The sequence below is a fragment of the Cannabis sativa genome, chromosome 8, assembly GCF_029168945.1.
Source record: "Cannabis sativa cultivar Pink pepper isolate KNU-18-1 chromosome 8, ASM2916894v1, whole genome shotgun sequence".
Lineage (NCBI taxonomy): Eukaryota > Viridiplantae > Streptophyta > Magnoliopsida > Rosales > Cannabaceae > Cannabis > Cannabis sativa.
The window spans coordinates 41,399,230-41,420,973 of record NC_083608.1 but is presented as its reverse complement, the minus strand read 5'-3'; the positions used below and the strand labels follow the sequence as shown (position 1 = coordinate 41,420,973).

The window sequence follows — 21,744 nt, the reverse complement described above, 5'->3', positions numbered from 1 at the left end:
AGCATATCACTTTGCTTAATTATCTTTAATACAACTGTTATAATAACTCTAATAATTCGTACCTTTTCTTTCTATGTAGAGAACGAAATAATTTATATTAAGTTTAAAGTAGTAGTTCATCATTGACCAGTGACGTAACAACATATTTGTTCGAACTATACGACATCATTAGTCAATATTCTTTGTACCTATATACTTGACTAAAACTGAAGTTTAATCACCAAAGTAGTACATTAAGAAAAAATAAATAATTAAGTTGTCAACCATTTTGTTTTCTTTTGTATATTATTTGTTTTAATAAACATACTCAAATTACACTTACAATTACTATAATCCAACTTATAATAGCTAGTATTAAATCATTACGTGTAATAAGTATGTGTTATTTGTATCTAAGCATTAGTGGCAGACCTTTCTGAGGACAAGAGAAGGCACTTAGGATTTAAGTTGAGAGGTACGTACTTTTTCTTTTTTTGTAAGGAGAGCATATTCTTTTTCTTCTACATAATATATAACATGTTCAAAATTGATGAAAACTTGTATTTTTTACATTATTAAATATAATTTAAAATAAAAAAAAAAAATAACAATAATAAAAAAGTTGATTAATGTACTATAAATAATCATTATGCTAAAGCTTGCATTAATTTTATAAAAATTACTTTCATGTATAAATATATATGTTGTCATTAACTAAAATACATATATATTTTTTACATTTTTTTCTTAGGAGGACATATGTGGGTTCGCCTAGTGCCACTCAAATATTTGCTATTTTAAGAATATTAATATATATTTTAATAATTTAAGGAAAATTCTATTTACACCTCGCAAAATGATGAGTAGAGCTTAATATTTTTTAAAAAAAATTAAGCTTAAAATAATTTTTAAAAATTATTTTTAATATTTTTTTTAAAACAAATCATATTATTTTGTATTAATTTTAATATTTATTATTATTTTATTTTTATAATTTTTTTTTAAGATCGTGTATAATTTTTTTTTTATATTTTGTAATAAAATTTTGCATAATTTTTTATTTTAATTTTTTTTTTATATAATATTTGAAATATATTTTTTTTTGTTTGATATGTATATTTTTTAAGAATATGAATTGAAAAAAAATTAAAATAAAACTAATATAAATGCGTGAAAATATATAGGAAATCACCAGAAAATAAAAATATAACAAGCAAAACAAATAAGGACCAATACCAATTGTTAACGCAGATTTTCGTTAACTGTGTTAAAGCCTAAATCGTGATGGATTTGCAAAGAAAATAAAAGCGGTAAAGAAAAAGTAAGAACACAAAAGTTTTTACGTAGTTTTGCTGTTAAAATTCTTCATAGTCAATCTTATTAGATTTTTGATACAATTCAAGGGCCTTTTCTCTAATGAATTATTCGTCCCTTTTTCAGTGTAACTTGCTCCTATTTATAATTACATAGGAGGTCAGTTAATTACAAATTTGACTAATATTTTACAACAATAATTCCCTGAAATTATGGAATTTGATTACATCCCACGTAAAATAAATGTGGTTATTATTTGAAAATCACACAGTTGTGATTGGTCCGCTTTTACCGGATCAATGCAAACGTGTATTAATTATGTTGTAAAGCGTATCGTTCTGGGACGTCTCGCTAGGAATATAGCAACAATAACCCTGGTTGCGAGCTAGAGCTTTTCTCATGTCTTTTTCGAGATTGATAATGTAAACCTCGTCGTTTTATACGCTTGAAGACATAACGCTCCATCTGACAATCACAGTTATGTGTGACAAGGTGAACTTTAGCAGTCAACATCATTTGAATCTCAGCTTCTATCTGAGAGAGCTAACTCAACGGAGCTGTGGATCTCATTAAAAGATGTCTGGAGCTGATTAGTGAAGGTATCCCGAGTGTGCCTGCCTATAGAGAGATGGATGACTCGCTATTAATTGTTTGGACTCTTTCGACTATTATACTTAGTTTGTATAATGTGTATTATACGCTAAGTGCCCCAACAATCATCATGTCTCGTCTATGTCTCGTCACGCGTAGCAAGGTTGATGTCTCGTCTCGCACTAGTGATGTCGTATGGTTCTCGTCAATACGTGAGTTAATATAGTTCATACATCCTAGTCTCGCTTATGACTTTACAATCACTGAGTTATAAATATACTCTATCAATTCAATATTTAATGAGTTATTCCATTTTAACATCTACAAATATAATTAATATTATACTTGTTAGTTCGTATTCTCCCAAGTTGACACGTGTCTTTTTTGAAGTGTCAGCCGAATTTTGGGTATAACACCTATTTATTAATAACTATAAAAACAATAATTAATCATTTAACCTAAAATGAATCTCTTACTATTTTGACATCCTGCAAAGTGAGAATCAAAATATCTAGTGATCTCAAAATGATCTCACTTCCAATGTATGAGCATGTAATATCTTGTTTTCTTCAAATATATTTAAAGATGTATATTTTATGTAAAAAAAATATATATATTTTAAAATGGGATATATTTATAAGTTTTTAAAGTGCAAATAAAAGTCTCTTAATTTAATCTTTTTTATTTAAATTTTTACATTTGGGTACCCTCTCAAGTAAATTTCATTTAGGGTCTGTTTGGAAACAACTGTGTAATTACTATGCAGTGTAATTACTAGGGTAGTAATTACATTGTATAGTAATTACATTGTATTTTAAAATACAAGGTGTGTTTGGATGTGAAGTGGTAATTACATGTGAATTCCTAATATCATGTTTGGCATGATAGTTAGTAATTACACAGTAAATTAATATTATAATATTTAAAAATAAATTTCATCAATTAATAATATATACATAAATAATAATCTCTTCATAAAATAAAGTCAAAACTATAACAATTTAGTAGCAAATATTTAAAATAATTTTTTTAAGACTATCTAATTGCTCTTGCGTTCCATATATTTTGAGCTATTATATATCTAAAATTAAACATATATTGCTTGTCATCATCTGTTGGCCCGTCATCAAGTTCTTCATCTGAATCTGAATCAAAATCAATATTGTTCAAACTTTCACAATTTCCTATTTCATTTTTCATGTCCTATTCGAAAAATTCATCATCCCAATTCCACTTGCGAATAAAGTAACCTTATTTTTTGATGATTGATAGAAAAAGGAAAAGTCAATACATTAAAAATAATTAAAATATCATATCAATTAATTAAAATAATTTAAATATCATATGTTTCATCAAATTTTATCTGCCAAGATTATAATGAGTGTTATAAAGTGTATGCTGTTTTTTTGCCTTGACAACAAGCTTGACATTTTGGGAAGACTACACTTGTCTGGATGTAACTCAGTGCATGTTAAACAAGGCCATAATACATGTGGCTTTAAAGCACCTGGAATCGGGTATATCCTGTTGTCAATGCCAGTTTCTTATCCTTGCAACGAAGGTATAGATGGTACTCTAATCTCGACTTGAAGAAAATTTATAGATATCTTATTCTCCATAAGGCTATTAGTGTAAAATCTTGAATGCAACATGTCAGGCAAGCATATGGTGCGGAAAGCACCTGAAGATGACTCTCATGTCCTCTGGGGAGTCTCAAGAAGAGGAGCATACCGAACTGTTTTTTCAGGTAGATGATATTTGACATTATCTGAGCTTATTGTTGTACTCTTTTTCTCTATCTTTTGTGTGTGGGTGCCCATGCTCTAGTTCTAGTACCGACTCTTTCTGTAATGACCAGAAGTTTGTACTTGTAAATCATCTGTATTTTTCCTTTGAACTTTCTCTAGATGATTAACTTTGTATATCTCTCTGGTGAATTATTTGGTTAAGTTTCTCATTGCGTAAACTTTTATTTTCTGAATTTCCTTTTCAGCTACTAGTGGATTTTCTGAGCTTTTCCACTGCTAGTTATTCAGCTTTGGCAAGAATTCCTATATCAGCTAACAGAACGTCGATGGATGCTACTGTAATTATTTTTGGTATATAATTACACCCAATTCTCAGGGGGGTATGAGAATTGGAGAGAGTAATTGAGGCCTCCTAATTACCTCTAATTACGCAGTTATTATGTAATTACGTGGCCACACAAACACGTCAAACTGTGTAATTACCTCCAATTACATCCAATTTCAATTCTTAGGTGGCTTTCCTAACGCGCCCTTATGTCCCTTTTGTGTGGACATTTTTGAATTTATGATCTTTAAATATATTTCTTTCTAATTTCCCACAGTGAGCATTTTCTTTTTTTATATAAACGAATAAAATAATTGAAAAAAAAAAAAAAAGAAAATGCAAGTATAAACTGATCTAATTAAGCAAAGTAGTAAAAGAATTTGAATCGAAATTCACGAAGGCGTTGCCTATAATATTGGCTTTAATTAAAAGAGTGTTGGCGTCTAAAACACAATATATATTTGCTCATATATATACTATGTATAAAAAGTAAATCTACATCGAATTCAACAAAACAGTACCTCAAATTGGATCTGTCATAGACATTGTCGTGAGATCCAAACAAAAATTTTGACGACTCCCACGAACACAACAAACACAAGATAATAGGTGTCTGCCTGCTTAAAAATAGTGTTTTTTCTTTTCTTTTCAATATTAGAAAATGAAACACGTCTTTTTCTCCTTATTATTTTTTTAAAAAAAAAAATAAACGGTTTTTCAAGCATATTAATTTATATAAGTAGCCAAACAAAATAATTATATATAGGGAAATTTGATTTTCTATACTTAGAAAATCAAAAAATTTGATTCCTAAACCAATAATTTAAACCCTAAAAAAACTATACCTTTTTTTTCAAAACCCCAAAAATACCCCCAAACTCTCACAGCATCTCTCTTTCTCTCTCTATCTCGGCCGGTCCCAAGAATCCCACACCCCAGGTCCGATGGTCGGACCATGGGGTCCGATGGGGTCCGACCAATCGGACCCATCGGACCCCAAGGTCTGACCATCGGACCTCTCTCTTCCTCTCTCTCTCTCAAATCGCAGGAAAAAAAAAATTCACAGACGGTCGGACCTTGGGGTCCGATGGGGTCCGACCAATCGGACCCATCGGACCCCAAGGTCCGACCATCGGACCTCTTTCTTCCTCTCTCTCTCAAATCGCAGAAAAAAAAAATTCACAGCCGATGGTCGGACCTCTCTCTTCCTCTCTCTCTCAAATCGCAGGAAAAAAAAAGTTTCACAGACGGTCGGACCTCTCTCTTCCTTTTTTTTTTTTGTTTTTTGCTTTCGATGACCGGCGGTGAAGAGGGGGGCTGGGATTCGTGGGCTTCGACCGCCGGTGATGGGGGGCCTGGGATTCGTGGTCGACGGGGGTGAGGGTGGTTCGGGTTGGGGTTGACGTGGGTGAGGGTGGTTCGGGTGAGGGTGGGCGGTTGGGGTGAGATAGAGGGAGAGAGAGAGAATATTGTGAGGGGGGTATTTTTGGGGTTTTGAAAAAAAAAGAATAGTTTTTTTAGGTTTTAAATTTTTGGTTTAGGGAATTTTGTTTTTGATTTTCTAAGTATAGAAAATCAAATTTCCCTTATATATATGGGTAAATTGCGATATAAATATCAAATATTTTAGATTTTATACACTTAAATATTTAATCTTTATTTTTGGAGGTAAAAATATCAAATGTTACAATTATCTTATTTTTGTTACTTTCGTTAATTCATAAATATAGACACGTGGAGAGTTCGGATGCATTACATTTATTTTTTTTTATTTTAACATTTAATATATTCTTAATATCAGAAATTAAATGCTACTTGTTTCAAAAAAAAAAAAAACCAGATTTCATAACAATTTTCACATGATATTGGCACTTCAATTCGATAATCATGTTCCATATATTGCACTGGTTCACTCAGTTATGGAAATTTGGTAGAATATTCTTTGATTCTTGCTCTCTGCTAGGACAAAATATTTCTTTGGTGTTTCTGTGTTATCTGGAGATGGAAATTCATTGAATTTTCGAATCTGCGATGTTTGAGGAGAGTAAAAAGTGAACTGCTGAAGGAATTTCAACTTGATGGAAGCAAGGAGAGTTTGTCTTCTTGGATCTAAGAGTACTTAGATCTGTTGTCTTGACAGTGTTCAAGAATTAGGTAACATTGTGTAAAGTTTCAGATTATGTAGTTTGATTTGTAAAATCTAAACTGATGTATATAATTGAATTGATTTTATAGTAGTTGTTATTTTACCTGATTTTTGGGAATCCAAGCACTACTCGGTTGGAATGTATAATTCCAATGCAGAGGAAGCTTGTAAATCTAATGTTCATTGATTTAGCTTTCTAGTCTTAATTCTTCGTAATATTCATTTATGTTCAATTACTTAGCTTTTGGATATATTAGAACTTTCAAATTATTTCACTTTAATATTCTATTTTATAGTATTATTATGATTATTATTCTATTTTAATAGTTTTTCATTATCGATTGATAAAAAGGACTTTGATAAAAACATGTATATATGCTTACATTGGAATATATGGTTTATGTACAAAATGTGTTTGACAAAATGATTGAGTGAAGCATAGTGCCGGAGGAACTGTGCTTTGAATGATCTTATCAATACAAGCAATGAGAAAACAAAGCTTGCAAAAGAAGCAGAGCTTATGAGCTGATATTGTATTTATAGAGAAGAATTTTACAACTAATAGCAAAGAACAGAACAAACAAAAAAAAAAAAAAAAAAAAAACAAAAAATAACTAACATGTCAGAGACAGTTACAAACAGCTAACTAATGAGTAACAGAATTAGCTTTATCATCCCCCCTCAAACGAAACGGTGTGGAACACACATTGAGTTTGTTCTTGAGATATGTAAATCGATCTTTGCTAAGTGATTTGGTTAAAATATCAGTAGTTTGGTCAAGAGATCGATGGCACGTATCTGACTTAAATCTCCTTGGCAAGTATTTGGTCTCAGATGAAATTGAGATCTATTTCATTGTGCTTGCATCGCGCATGAAATACCGGATTAGCTGCAAGAGAGGCAGCCCCCTGATTATCTACCCAAATGATTGGTGTGGCTGGTGGAGATATGTGTAACTCAGAAAGCAGAGAACATAACCAACGAATTTCTGCAGTTGTGTTTGCTAATGATCGAAATTCACTTTCTGTGCTACTACGGGAAACTACAGGTTGCTTTTTAGCAGACCAAGAGACAAGATTCCCACCAAAATATACTGCATAACCTCCTGTGGATCTTCGGTCATCAAGGCAACTAGCCCAATCCGCATCAGAATAGGCATGCAAACTCAGATGCAGACACGGCTTGATGTGATGTCCTTCATAGATAGTGCCTTTTAAGTATCGAAACAAGCGCTTACAAGCCTCCCAGTGAACCGTAGTTGGGGCATGAATGAACTGACTCAATTTGTTGACAATGAAGGCAACATCCGGCCTGGTGAGTGTGATCTGAAAATGGTTCACCAATCTGTAGAGACAGTGTGTGAGCTGATGATGTAGGACTTAGACTTGGTTTGGCTCCCTCTAAATTGAGTTTGATGAGAAGATCAGTGATGTACTTGGACTGGGATAAGTATAGGCCTGTGTGGTTCCGGAGTACCTCCACTCCAAGAAAATAGTGAAGACTTCCAAGATCTTTCAAGGAAAACTCAGTATTTAACGATTGAATTAAATCAGTGATGAGCTTGTTGTTAGGACCGGTGACAAGTATGTCATCAACGTATACTAAGAGAATGATCAAAGAGCTGCCTTGGCCATGAATAAACAGAGACGGATCAGACCTGGAAGACTTGAAACCCCTTGAAAAAAGTGTAGCCTTTAGTTTGTCATTCCATGCCCTTGGAGCCTGTTTCAAGCCATAGATGGCTTTGTGTAATTTGCGCACATGATGAGGGTATGCAGAGTCTTCGAAACCCGGTGGTTGTGTCATAAAAACTGTCTCTACAAGAGTGTCATTTAAGAAGGCATTTGAGACATCTAACTACTTAATATCCCTGTTGTAAAAGACTGCTAGAGTTAATATAATTCGAACAGTAGCAGGGCGAACAACAGGACTAAATGTCTCTTGAAAGTCAATGCCAGGAGTTTGGTGATATCCTTTAGCAACTAACCGTGATTTGCATCGATCAAGACTGCCATCCGCATTAAGTATTACCCGATGAACCCATTTATTTCCCACCAAATTCATGGAAGAATGGTAAGGGACAAGTGTCCATGTGCCATTCTTTTTGAGAGGCAAAACCTCAGCAGACATAGATGCATTCCAAATTGGATCAGCTAGGGCCTGTTTCAAAGTCTTGGGCTCGGTTGGTAATAGCGATTCAGGTAAGGAATATTTTGTAGAAAGGTATGCTTTAGGTTTGTGAACACCTGCTTTTGATCTGGTTATCATGGGGTGTTGGTTGGTGGGAGGAGGAGGAACAGTTGGAGTTATGTGTGTGGTATGTGGTGTAGTGATAGAGGGTTGGTGAACTGTTTGGGTTAGTTGTGTGGTATCTGACAAGGGAAAATTATGGTGAGAGGGGTGTGTAGCAGGTGGGGAATTGGATGGCACATCTGTAGAGCCAGCAGCTGTAGCAGTAGGTGTAAAGTTGGGTGCTGCAGCAATGACAGCTGGGGCATAGCAGGCTGCTGGTTTGCCACGATTGCAACAGGTGTAGTAATGGTATTAGAGCTGCATGGCCTATGAGAAGAGTCCATTTGAGGAGCCTCAGAGACAATGTTAGGTATGTCATTAGTTGGTGAAGATAAAAAAATCAGTAGAAAATGCTGTAGTGGGAAACAATTGAGAATTTGAGGACAGTAACTGAGTTGGTGTTGATGGTTTAAGGGCTGGAAACTCCTCCTCATTAAAGACAACATTTCGAGTGATATATACACGGCCAGAGCTACTTTCGCATAGATACCCTTTATGTTGCATGGAATAGCCAATAAAGATACACTTTTCAAATCTCACTGTCATTTTATGAGTATTGTAGGGCCTCAAATATGGGAAGCAGGAACATCCAAATGTCTTCAAGAAGGCATAATCGGGTTGTTTGTAAAATAAACTTTGATATGGTGATATGTTGGCCAAGACAGGTGTTGGGAGCCGATTGATAACATAAGTGGCATGTTGAAAGGCATACCACCAATAAGATAAATCAAGACCCGATTGAGCTAGGAGTGTCATTCCTATATTATTAATATGCCTATGTTTCCGTTCAGCCCTTCCATTTTGCTCATGATCATGAGGGCAGGGATGTTGAAATTGAATACCATTTTTGGTCAAGAAGGTTGCTAGAGATCTATACTCTCCTCCCCAATCTGATTGGACAGATTTAATGGGGAGGTTGAATTGCTTTTCCACCCGTTTCTTGAACTGAAGAAAAGTAGGGAAGGCTTGTGATTTTAGAGTGAGGGGGAAAATCCAAGTGAACCTACTAAAATCATCGACAAAATGAATGTAATAACGAAAACCTTCCTTAGATAGGACATGTGAGGGACCCCATACATCGGTATGGAGTAGTTCCAGTGGAGTAGAAGCCCTACTATTAGACAGAGAATATGGTAACTTGTGACTTTTACCAATTTTGCCAGCATCACAAAATTTTAAGCTTTTTAGAGTGCCTGTGTGATTAACATGAGACAGAACTCTAGCAAGAGTTGCAGGACCAGGATGTCCTAACTTAGAGTGCCAAACATTAACATCTTGAGCAACATTTATATGAAAGGCTTCATTAACAGACACAGTAGAAGGAATGGAATTGGTATTTTTATTAATATTTGGAGAAGTACAAGTAGTAGGGACTGTTGAGACAGTCATTTTATTACATTCAGAGTTACAAACTGAAATAGATGCAGCATAAGGTAAAGGGGATGAATCTTTGGTAGCTAGATGACATTCAAGTTGGAGAGGGGAGTTGGACACAGATGGTTGAGTTAGCATGTACAAGCCATTCTTAACTCTCCCTTTGAGCAAAACCTTCCCGGTGCTCTTGTCCTTCACAAAACAACAAGTGGTGTGAAATTCAAGAAAGACATGATTATCTTTAGTTAACTTGGACACACTAACTAAATTTTTGGTGATATGAGGAACTTTGAGAACTGAATTAAGTTTTAATGGACGAAAGTGAGAAGGTATAGAGGAGTTACCAATATGAGAAATGGGCAGCTGTTTCCCATTGCCAACAGCTAAGGATTCTTCAGCATGATAAGGGGCTTCATAATCAAGGTGCTCCATGCCTTTAGCAACATGAGTATTGGCCCCTGTATCAGCGTACCAATCTTGATCATGAGCAAAATCAGGGATTGAGTGGGAAGAGTAAGGTGGCTAATCATCATCTTCGATTTCTGTTAAAAACGCCTAAGATTCCCCAATCTTGGGAGGGATGAATGACTTATCAAATCTGTAGTGGCACACCGCAGCAGTGTGGCCACTGTTGTGACAAACTTGACAGACAATGCGAGTAGTACCATTTCCACGACCCCCATATCCATTTCCTCGAGCATAGGGACGATTGGGATTTCCAGAACCAAATCCACGGCCACCATAACTAGAGGAGCGATGATTTCCAGAACCTGACCCAAATCTTGAAGATCCAGTAGATAAATTTGCAGTTAGACCGGAGGAGGGGGCTCCAGCTGTGTAATGACGTTCCAATCTGCTTTCGTGAGTTAGGAGCAGGGATTGAATCGAATCGAATGAGAGATTGTCGACGAGACTGGTAACATGAACGACGACTGGATCATATTCGGGTCCCAGGCCATTTAGAAGATGCATGATCAAATCACTCTCATCGAGTGGGTGTCCAGCAGTCGATAGGGAATCTGTAAGAATTTTTACTTTGTCAAAATAATCTGCAATGGAGAGATTACCTTTCTGGATTATGGATAACTAGGATTTGAGCTGCAGTAACCTAGCTTTCGACTGAGAAGCAAATCTTTGCTCTAAGGCACGCCAAGCAGAGAAAGATGTTACATGGTGAGCAATTGATCCAAGAATGGACTCTGACATCGATGATCGAAGCTAGCTGAGAAGAAGCTGATCTTTCCGTTTCCACGCAAGAAACAATGGATTTTCTTAACCATTGAGCAGTCGTTATGGGGGGGCAATTCCAGCAAGAAGGATGTCGTCCAAGCCATGGCCGATTACAGTGGGTATAACCTGGGATTTCCAAGCAAGAAAGTTGGATCGATCCAACTTAACAGTGAGAGATGAGTTTAAGGAGTTTTGAAAGGGATTCCAGTTGTGTGAAAGAGAAGCATTTGGATGTTGTTGTTGTTGTTGTTGCCCTTGGTTCTGACCAAAGGGGCGAGGTGGGTTTTCGGTGAAGGTAGGATCCATTAGAGACTTTCGTCAATGGCAATCTGATACCATGAATGATCTTATCAATACAAGCAATGAGAAAACTAAGCTTGCAAAAGATGCAGAGCTTATGAGCTGATATTGTATTTATAGAGAAGAGTTTTACAACTGATAGCAAAGAACAGAACAAACAAAAAAAAAACAGAAAATAACTAACATGTCAGAGACAATTACAAATAGCAAACTAATGAGTAACAGAATTAGCTTTATCATGCTTGACACAATTTTTCTTTTGATGTGCTGTTTTTGGTTTAATTCTTCAACAAAGTTTCATAGTTGTTCGTGGCATTAAATAAGACGGAGATTATATCATTATTTTAGGAGAAATGCTAAAAGGCACTAGTGGTGTCAAACATCCTCTTACGAGTCAATATCGCTATTGGTGTAACTTAGTATCGGATTTCATATAATTTAATATAATAACTTTTAGAGAGTATCACTAGCCAATCATAAGGCGACAAGTCTTAAGGGTGCTAGGCACCATTGGTGCCCAATAGCAATACTCTTATTTTAGTTTAAAGATGTAGTGAATAGACGTACTCATCTTTCATTTTTTAAGAACACCTGATGTTTCATTTTTGGGTGAATGGACGATTTCACGTCTTGTCATTTGAGTCTCGACAATGATTATATATGTTGATATTATTAAGTAGTCAATTTGATTGAAATCTTGGTACTTCAAACATTAACTACAGGATACATCATACATGTTACCTCTATTACTATATTATATATATAAATATTGTTCTTTATTTGAATTACCATCAGTATTGGAAAGGAGGACTAAACTAGGAAATTTTGTTGATTAGAGGGTGTGTCATTTATTGTTGATTCTTGTTCTCTCATGTCCCTAAAAGTGGTCCTGATCATATTTATCTCAAATAGACTAGAGATAGCAGAGTAATGCTTATGACTTGACAATGGCTAGTACTATTATCATGTACTATATTATTTTGTCTTCTCAAATACTCTAGATACTATAGGCTTATTCGTTTTTTTTTTTTTTTGCTAAATTTTTTAGCAGCTGATTAATCTATATGAAGGAGCACTAGCAATGGCTAAACTAAAGAAAAAGTTGGATATTCTTCCTGTTTTATATGTTCACTTGTCTAGACTTAAATACACGGCGAGTAAGATTTGTCTTTTCTTTTTCCTTTCTCTGTTTTAGGATTTTTTATTTTATTAATTACTCTCAATATATCTGTCTCTATTTTGAGCTTTATTTTGTTTTCTACAAAATTAAGTATGTAAACAACTTGGCCTTTGTTTGTTTTTTTTTTTTTTTTTTGGGGGGTGATCAGTTAAATTTTCTGTTTGAATTCATGAAAGTTTTTTCTTCTTATCTGTATTGTTATAAGCTGGTGTAATGAAATTATGATAAACTTTCTGTAGCATTATTGAATACGGATAATAGATAATTACAATGTTGCAAGATAAATCTTAATAGAAGGCATCAAACGCATGTTCAAATACATTTTACTGTTATAGACATTTATGTTCTTTTAGCATAAATTACCTTAATGAATAAACAGCATTAATGATTTCATGTGGTGGAACATGGTATAATTCCATTCAGAATTTGCTTTTACTTTTATTAGTAAAATAGTTATATTGCATCGTTATATATATAATATATTTTTTGTAGCAATATTTATATATATGTTATGAATTGTTTTGTTTACATAAATATTTTGATGGATTGTTTTTTTTTATCCTTTATTTAAATTTATTTTCATCAAACAATGTTTTATAGCACATTAATTATATTGACACATGTTCCAATACTATATGTTAGACAGAGAATTGGACACATTCTCTAGACAGAGGATCCGCTTCCACTCTTAAGGCCTTGGTGGCATTTGCATTTGTTATTTATTGTTCATACACGTGGTCGAGTTTTTCATAGCTTATGTAATATCCAAGGCCAGATGCGTCCAATACTATATTATGATTTGTCCACAAGAAAATTTCTGTATCCCTACAATGAGAAACAATTGTGTAGAATTTGTTTTTAGTCTCCATTTCTCTTACTCTTTTTTCTTATTGAAATCAGTTTTTCTTTATAGTGCTAGTTCTATAATAATAAAGGTTCATTGAGGTTGTGTTTCACTAGCTGTTTTTGACTTTTAAAACAGAGGACTATAATTCCCAAGTTGTATTTTTGTTAGCTTTTGGTTTGGTTACACACTTTTTCTTTCAATGAAGAATATGCTTGCTAGAAAGAGGTAAACTTTGACAATGTATCATTCAGCTAGTTGTTCTTGTATTATATTATTTTACATTCAATCTTTGCTGCATATAAATATGTACGCGTGTTCATTATATGTGTAATAAACCAAACAGGCAAACATTTCTCATTGATGATTTTACAATGTACTGCTTAATAATGGTTGAACCTTCCTAAGTCATCCAGAATATTAGAAAAGTTCTACTAGAAGTATATGTTCTCTGTTATTCAATATTAATTCCTAAGCTTGTGACTTGAGTATACTTCCATTCATAAGCTTTTTTTTTACGTTTAGAGGAAAATGAGGAGCATTATACTTTACGCATATACCTTTGTTTGTATCTTATAAGATGGAATTTTCCATATATATGGATACAAATGAACTTAACTCCGAAGATGGTTACCTTCGAAAAGTAGTCTTAAAGGCCATGGTGAAGAAGAAGAATAAGAGAAAGTGTCCTCAGTACGTAGCTGTACGAGAAAGTACTGAAACCAGGGAAGAAAATGGTATGCCAATTTAAAATAAAATTAATGTTTTATGCTTAGTTCCCTTATCTGGTTTTTTATGTTTATGTTGAACATTGAATTGTGACTGATAATACTTATAATATAGTGCTTTCATTTTTACATTATCCAATAGGACATGGGAGAGATCTATAATTAATCTTACAATCGATATATTGGTAGCAGTTCAGACATGATTTCTTACTTTGGAGCAATGCGAAACACCATCTACAATTAAGGTCTTCGGAATTAAAAGGATGTACGTATTTCACTTTGTATACATTTTTGTTTCATATGATCTTGTAAGCTTAAACTAACATTGTAATTATATTAGAGTAATTAATAGAATTTTACTTGGTACTAACTTCTATTATTTCAATGATCATTATTTTCCTTATAATTTTACGTAAAATTAAAAAAGTAACGGAATGTTCACGTACAATATTTAAGAGTATACAATTATATAAATACTAAATAATGCAAAATTGTGTTATAGAATAATATACTATAACAAGGGTGTTATAAGTAATAAGAAAATGTGGTATGTAATCTAATATACATAATAATAAAAAAATGCTTAATTATAAAAAATATTACAACAATGTCAAAAATGTGTTATTATATATTATAGTAGCATATCTTTATGATTATAAAAATGTCTTATGTAAAGTGATCTGATTTATGATAGCACCACTTTTTCTTAAGCCCTCAAAAAATGTTTTTGATAAGACTTTTTTGTTTTTCTTGTAGTAAAAGTCTATTCCTACTTCACCAACACCGTGATACTAGAGACTTGAAAGCAAATGTTAAGGGAAGACCAAGCTATAGAAACCCTCATCCGAAAGTTTCTATATTGGACATAGTCCCTCTCGGCTAAGGCATGGTAGATTAAAAGAGATGTGTGTTTTCTCATTTCAAAAGAGAGAAAATAAGTAGGAAATTAAGATAGAGAGTGGTTTGAGAATTTTAGTACACTACAAATTCTATGAGTCTTTGATTGGTGTTTGTAAATTGTATTCTTTGAATAAAACTTCTCTAATTAAAAAAAATAAATATATAAAAAAAAATTGAAACCCTAAATCCCTATAGGGAAGAGAAAAAGGTTAGAAGAGAGTAATTTATATAATTAAGTAGTATATATAGGGTTTATGGATGCATGTTTATTAACTCTTCTTGCTGGCATTCTCTGATGGCCACGTCCAATGCGTCACCAATTTTAGAGGGTAAAACGTCACAACAATGCCTTCTTGGAGCTTTCAACTGAGATGAGAGACAATAATTAATCAAACTTTTAATGTCATATTATTTTATTAGTTAGTCACCAACAAATTATATATCAACTAATTTATACCATGCTAACTTTGTATGGGGTGTCGTAATCAAATTATCATGTATGAACTTACATTCAAATTAATTATACCGTCTACATATTTCTTTTTAAAGAGCGTGCAATTAATTTATGACACATTTCATGATAAATTCTGTTGCTTTGGTGAAAAATATAGTTCTTAGTTTAGTAAAATATACATTTTTTTTTATTTTTACAAAAAATAACAAACTATAATAAATTTAATAATAAAAATTATAAAAATACATTTATTCAACATCAACATTTAAAAAAAAAAATTATATAATAATAAAATTATATTATATACAATTACCAGTATATTTATTTTATTGTAATAACAACGAATAAATATATTATATCATTAAATATAAGGTAAATATTATTTTTGACCATTTATTTTGTTAAATGATAAAATTGACCCTAAATTTTCTAAAATAACAGTAAAATAGGATTCTAGGCTCAATTTTTAAGAATTTAATTTTTTAATATAACTAACTTTCAGATAATTTTTAACACGAATAGATATAGAAAATGTAACTAATTTTATCATAATATTTCTAGATCAGATTATTATTAAACTTTATTTTGACAAAAAATGAGTTCAGAGTCCTATTTGTACAATTTTAAAAAATACAGGGTTCATTTTGTCATTTAACAAAACAAAAAGTCTAATTAGTAAATTTTGCAAAATACAATGTCCAAAATAATATTTACCCTTAAATATATACATTGTATATGTTATATAAAGTTAATTGTATAATGTATATATACCACCATTAAACACCTAATAAAAACTAGGGTAAATACCAATTTAGATCCTGTGTTTTGAAAAAGTTATCAATTAGACCCTCTGTTTTTTAAATGACAAAATAGACCCTGCATTTTCTAAAATGGTACAAATAAGATTCTGAATTGATTTTTTGTCAAAATAAAATTTAATTATAATCCGATCTAAAAGTGCTATTACAAAACTGTTTACATTTTCTGTATCTGTTTGTATTAGGAATTATCTTCAAGTTAGGTATATTATAAAAAAAAAATTGTCAAAAATTAAGCTCAAACTCTTATTTTTACCATTTTTTAAAATATAGGGTCTATTTTGTCATTTAACAAAACACAACGTCCAATCAATAACTTTCGCAAAACACAAGATTCAAAATGATATTTACCTTAAAAAAATATATATCATCGAATAATAATATATTATATAATAAAAAAGAAATACATTTTATAACGAAATATACCAACAATTCACACTAACCCTTACAAAACCATTTGAGGCTAGCTCAAGTGGCCATAGGGGGTGCGTGTGTATTGGAGGTCCTGGGTTCGAGTCTCAGGTTATGCTGATGTAATATATAAACGCTTAAATAAAAAAAAAAACAACCCTTACAAAATTAATATAACTTTAAAATAATAAAGACAAAATGTTGGGTCAAAAAAAAAAATAAAGACAAGAATGTTGCTGAAATCTCCCATAATACATTTATAAACGCATAGAAAAATGAATAATTAATAAATTAAGAAGAATTAATAAATTACCTGGTTGATATCAAGGTCCAACTTATGGGAGAAGACTCTGACCTCCCTCAATTTTCTGGGCGAACCAGGATAGACTGAGCAATTCACAAAGGCTTGCCTGTACATACTCATGATTTCTTCACCATCGTCCCTACCTGAAGATGACACGTCATCAAGAAAGAAGATGGTGGGTCTTCGACACGTGTCCGGGTTAAGTTGTTTCGTGGTGAAAGTATAAAGCCCCGAAAGAGGAGAATTATTATTCCGGTTGATTTTCCAGGGGCGGAAAGTCTCCGGAGCATGAAGAGCCTCCGGCAGAAACATATGTGTTGGGTAGATTTGAACGGCGTAACCCCAAGAGACTACGATTGTCCATGAATACCATATGTCGTAGCAGATTGTTTGCTGTAAAAGCCTCTGGGAATCAACCTCTGTGGCTTTGAATAAGTGTTTTAGAGCTTCATGAGGAGTTGACATGTTTGGGAAGATGGGATCTGTTTTATCCAAATGGTGTAATGATAACAAGGGACTAACTGGATGTGTAGCCAATAAACCAAATATATCTCCTCGTATGTCCATCTGTGTTTCCAAAAATATATTATTAAGTATTTAATAAATATATGGTACACCTACTAAAACACTGAATATGTTTTTTTTTTTTTTTGGTTGTTTTAATTAGATTTTTATCCCTCAAATTTATTAATATCTACTAAATCATGTTTTTTGAATTTTTCTAGCTATTAAAAAAAATTTCTGAACTATTGAGATTGTTAGATTTAAGAATTTTTATATAATTTAATTCAATTTTACTATTTCAAAAATTGCTTATTTATTAAATCATGCTCCCCAAACTTTGATATCTACTAAATCATGTCCTGAACTTTTATATGTGTTAGACTTTTTTTACTAAAACTAGATAAAATTCTTTAAATTCAACAATCTTAATAGTTCAGGGAGCATTTTTAACGATCTTAAAAATTCAGAAAATATGATTTGGTACATATCAAAGTTGGTTCGGGGATAAAAATCCTATTTAGCCTAAGAATAAATAAATGGAATATCAATATAATATACCTGATGGAAGCCAGGCTCTCGAGTCAGCCCAACGCCGAGCTCAGCTATGCAAGAAAATATTCTAGAATCACTACCATAAAGATGTGGGTATCTCTCAATGCAAGAGTCAAAAACCTTGGCCAAAACTTTAGCTAGAGAATGGCTTATAGCAAAACCAGCCCCACTAAAAGCCATATCAAATCCAAAAATGATGTTCTGCTCATAAATCTCAGAGTTAGTCCCTACGTAGTACCAAAGCCCATCATCATACTTCGAAAGACTCTTCACCAAATTCTCAGGAAAGAAAACAGTGTCATCGTCACCAAACACATACCACCTCACGTCCGAGTGGTTCAGGGCCACAGTCTCCGAAACCACACGTGCTAATCGAATAGCCGACCGGTAACCGCCCCGGTAGGTGTACCGAAACCGTGAAGTGTCCTCGGAGATGCATATAGGTGGGAGAGAAGTACTATCATTGTTGTTGTCGTTTATTGAATATTGTTGTCGTTCGGGCTGGAAGGGGAGTTCTTCATCTAGAAATACGCAGCCTCTCATTATTTCTGGCTTCCACCATAGTTTAACGTAGTCTTTCCTCTTTTCCCATGTGTTCTTGTTCGAAGCGATTCCGAACACGATGTGTTCCAGAGAGGTGGTGGTGGTGGTGGTGGTACTCCTCCGCTGTGAAAACAAGTCTTGGACTGAAAAATATGTGTTCATAAACTTGGTGTGTACGAGAATTAAACAGACGAGGAAGTAGAGTATGCATGTTGAAGATGATAGTATGATAAAGCTTGTCAAACGAGAATAAGGTTTTGAAGAAGTACTACTAAGCTTTAAAATTTGCATTTTTTTTTTTTTGTTATAATAATATTGGGAAGAGGAAAATTCATACCTTATAAAACATCTCTTATTTATTAAGAGATAATATAGTTTGAATAAAATACACGGTATAGTAAGAAAAGTTGATGATGAGTTGAATTTTAGACTTTGACAACTAATAAATTAGTTACATAACCATGTGTGGAACCAAAACATATGGTACGTATACTGGTATATATAATATAGAAAATAGCACTAATTAATAAAGTGCAAAGTCGCCAACTTAGACCACATCTCTCCCATAATTAAGGTAAAAAATATATATACTAAATTTGGAACAAAAAATTAGTAAATAATAGAAAATGATTATGTAGAGGTATTAAAAAATGTAAAGTTATTTTTCTTAATATGTGTCATTGTTTTTTTTATATCCATATTTAATATTATTTTTTTATATATTTTTTATACATAATTATTTGTTAAAAACACTATCATTCTTCTCGTCACTTCTTTCTTTTCTCCCTCTAAAAATTTTTAAAAGTTGCTCTTCAAAGGACCTAACTATAACCAAAATATTAAGGGTTTTGATATTTTCTTTCAAACGAAAAATAGTGGTTGAGACTCAAAAATTCTCTAATGGCGAAGTCAAAGAACAATACACAAAAAAACTTTTGTACCTCTCTCTCCTATGAGATCATATCCACAAAAGAAAAAAGCTCTTTTGTATTGTTCTTTAATTTCGTTATTAGAGAACTTCTGAGTCTCAATTCATTTTTTAAAAAAAAAAAATATCAAAGCTCTTACTTTTTTGTTACAGTTTTGGGTCCTTTAAGGAGTAACTTTTAAGAACTTTTAGAGAGAGAGAAGGGGAGAAAAAGAAAAAGAGAGAAGTGACAAAAACAATGGTAGTATTTTTTTTTATAAATAATTATAAAAAAAATAACATTAAATATGGACATAAAATGAAGTAATGACACATATTAAAAAAATATCTCTATATAAAGTCGTTTTTAATATCTCTACTGAAGTATTATCCAACATTATATTTTGTATACTTTTTGTAATTGTGCTCTAATACATAATAAAAAATTAAGATATAAATTGACATAAACAATAATTATCATTAGTGATAATCAATATATTAAATATATTATTTAAAAATAATTGTGATATTATAATTAAAAAAATGAATTAAAGTAATTAAGTATTAATTTGACATAGTTGCGTTGTGGAAAAAAGCAGTTATAGTTGTGTGTGAAAAATAGTAATAGTAGGGAAAATGTGGAAAAAAATCTGAATTGAGTGTTTAGTAAATTATAAATTTTAAAGTGCTGTGAATTGTTAAAATTATATAATAATAATAATAATAGTAATGTTATAATCTTGTTCATTATAATACAGTAGAACCTCTATTTAAGAATACTCTATTCAAGAATAACTTCTAATTTGTTATAAAAAAATCAAGTCCCGATTTGGGCCAGTTATAAATAAGAATAGCCTCTAAATTGTAATTAGTTATACATTTTCTAAGTCCCGTATTAATAAAGTATACCTCTATATAAGAATAATTACATCTTAATAAAATATATACATGTATTTTGTAAATTTATTTATGTAAAATTAATAATTTTATTTTAAATTATTATACATGTATGAAATTATATTTACTCTAAAATATTTCTATTATGATATAGTATTAATGATTATTTATTGTTATTATTGTTACATTGATATTTTTTAGTTTTTTAATTTTTTTTTCTAGTGTAACTCTATTTAGTTATAACCTCCCAATTAGAATATAATTTACTTGGTCACAAGTGTATTCTTGGATAGAGGTTTTACTGTAATAAGTTTTTTTTTAAAAAAAAAAATTATATAAAATTTTAATTTTTTATATATTTTAATTATTTTTCTTTAATATAAATTTATATGTATTTAATAAAATAAGTTATAGTATTTTTAAATTATATTTTTATCACACGTAAAAAAAAATAGATACTCAAATATATAAGAAATTTGTGTTTTTTGTAAGGAAGATGAATTTTATTGCACAACAAACTAATACAGAACAAAGCCTTCAAAGAGGCCTTTTTACAAAAACACCTATCTACCTCTGTCTGTCAAAACTTGACAAAAAAACCAAACTCTATCAACAACACTTATTTTCTTTTTTTTTTTTCCCTTGAGAAAATCTATCTATAACAATCCTTCTACAAAAATATGGAAAATATAGCACCACTTATTTGCCACTTTATTAAGGATGCTTTATATTAGTGTTTTTTTCAGCAATATATATTAGTCAATGTTGGTCCAAAGCTGAGTAAGTTGACTTTTAAAGTGTTCGCGTATAGTACACGATATTTGCATGTGGTATAGTGAAATAGAGAATTTAATTTGTTTACATTTTCTTCATCATACATTATGGAATGTAATGACTAATTAATCAAATTTAATGCTATAGAGTATAAAATTATATATAGTCTTTCCTAGATATTTTTTAATCAAACAAAGAAGGATGGAAACATTGTCGTAAGATCCAAACTAAACTAACTATTTCCCACGTTTTATGCCGAAGATGTATACAGTACTTTGTAATTAACTTTTAAGATAATTTTTCCAAACTTTAAAAAGCTTTACTTCTCTTTAAAATAATAGTCGAAAGTCTTACATAATACGAAGATTTCTCATTTTCCAAGTATATATTTATATGGTATATATATATTAATTAATTAACTATCCCACTATAATAAAAACAGGGCATATATATGTGTGTGTTCGTCGGACTAAGTGAATGTCACTAAAAACCGTATCACGATTTTTCATAAACTTTCGTTTTGGTGTTATCCATTACGGATGAATTTAATTATTAGTTCGCGTGAATTGTGGTAGAATCGTCTTATTATATGCATTTAAACGGCATGTCGTTTTCACTATTTTAGAGTC

General features: G+C 31.8%; 2 protein-coding genes and 1 long non-coding RNA gene across 3 annotated transcripts; 2 read left to right on the top strand and 1 right to left on the bottom strand.

Annotated features, from left to right (window-relative positions):
* The first annotated feature begins 3,255 nt into the window (after nucleotides 1-3,255).
* On the top strand, nucleotides 3,256-3,979 carry LOC133030074 (uncharacterized). Its single transcript, XM_061102285.1, has 3 exons — nucleotides 3,256-3,445; nucleotides 3,542-3,631; nucleotides 3,878-3,979. Exons 1-3 carry the CDS (start codon nucleotides 3,262-3,264, stop codon nucleotides 3,910-3,912), a joined length of 309 nt encoding a protein of 102 aa, XP_060958268.1. The 5' UTR covers nucleotides 3,256-3,261; the 3' UTR covers nucleotides 3,913-3,979.
* Nucleotides 3,980-13,724: 9,745 nt separating this feature from the next.
* On the top strand, nucleotides 13,725-14,962 carry LOC133030320 (uncharacterized). The gene is made up of 3 exons (XR_009684171.1): nucleotides 13,725-14,060; nucleotides 14,194-14,316; nucleotides 14,808-14,962. It is a non-coding gene; the product is annotated as an uncharacterized LOC133030320 (long non-coding RNA).
* Nucleotides 14,963-15,013: 51 nt separating this feature from the next.
* On the bottom strand, nucleotides 15,014-19,108 carry LOC115698969 (uncharacterized). The gene is made up of 3 exons (XM_030626181.2): nucleotides 18,001-19,108; nucleotides 16,948-17,505; nucleotides 15,014-15,317 (listed from the first exon to the last, which is right to left on the bottom strand). Exons 1-3 carry the CDS (start codon nucleotides 18,826-18,828, stop codon nucleotides 15,204-15,206), a joined length of 1,500 nt encoding a protein of 499 aa, XP_030482041.2. The 5' UTR covers nucleotides 18,829-19,108; the 3' UTR covers nucleotides 15,014-15,203.
* Between the last annotated feature and the right edge of the window lie 2,636 nt (nucleotides 19,109-21,744).